Raw genomic sequence first — 656 nt, 5'->3', positions numbered from 1 at the left:
AGGAGTGTGGGAGGGGGTGGGGGTGAGGGGGGGCATTGATTGATGATGGCAGAGGAGAGGTCGTGTGTGTGTGTGTGGGGGGGGTGTCAGGGTGGGGGGTGGTGGTGGTGGGTGGGGGGGGAGTAGCATTTGCATTTGTTTTAAGAAACTTTCTTAAAAGTTTTCTGGTGGTGGTGGTGGTGGGGGGGGGGGGTGTGGGGTGGGGGTGGGGGTGTGGAGTGGGGGTGGGGGTGGGAAGTGGAAGTGGAATTGGAATTGGAGTGGAATGGATTGGGGAGTTGGGAGGAGAGGAGAGCGGTGGGTTTGGGGGGGGATTGGGAGGATGGGGAGAGTGCAAGTGGAAGTGGAGTGGGTTTTGGGGGGTGAGTGAGTGGTGGGTGAGTGAGTGAGTGAGTGAGTGAGTGTGTGATCCCCCAATAGCAATACAATTCCACAAACTCACATGAAGAACTCCGGGGAGGACGGGGTGTCGCTGGAGGAACCCGAGTCTCGGAAGCCACTGGTGACGATTTTCTCGTACTTGTCCTTGTACGCGTCCCTCTCCCGCACCAGTCTGGAGATCTCCTGTTTTAAGTGTTCGACCTGCTGCAGCAGTTGGGTCTTCTCGCTCTCCAGCATGTGCCTCTGCTGGACCCGCTTGAAGCGGCAGGACTGCG

At 58.5% G+C, this 656-nt stretch overlaps 1 protein-coding gene across 1 annotated transcript in view; it reads right to left on the bottom strand.

Annotated features, from left to right (window-relative positions):
- Nucleotides 1-257: 257 nt before the first annotated feature.
- Nucleotides 258-656, bottom strand: part of mafa (v-maf avian musculoaponeurotic fibrosarcoma oncogene homolog a (paralog a)) — a 1411-nt gene continuing 1012 nt past the window's right edge. The window contains exon 2 of the mRNA XM_042340207.1: nucleotides 258-656. This exon is cut by the window's right edge and continues 207 nt beyond it. Within this exon, the coding sequence (XP_042196141.1) occupies nucleotides 439-656 (218 nt within the window). The 3' untranslated portion in view covers nucleotides 258-438.

The sequence above is a fragment of the Callorhinchus milii genome, unplaced genomic scaffold (genome assembly GCF_018977255.1).
Source record: "Callorhinchus milii isolate IMCB2004 unplaced genomic scaffold, IMCB_Cmil_1.0 Scaffold14, whole genome shotgun sequence".
Lineage (NCBI taxonomy): Eukaryota > Metazoa > Chordata > Chondrichthyes > Chimaeriformes > Callorhinchidae > Callorhinchus > Callorhinchus milii.
The sequence above is the reverse complement of the archived record's forward strand: the minus strand, read 5'-3'. Positions and strand labels throughout refer to the sequence as shown.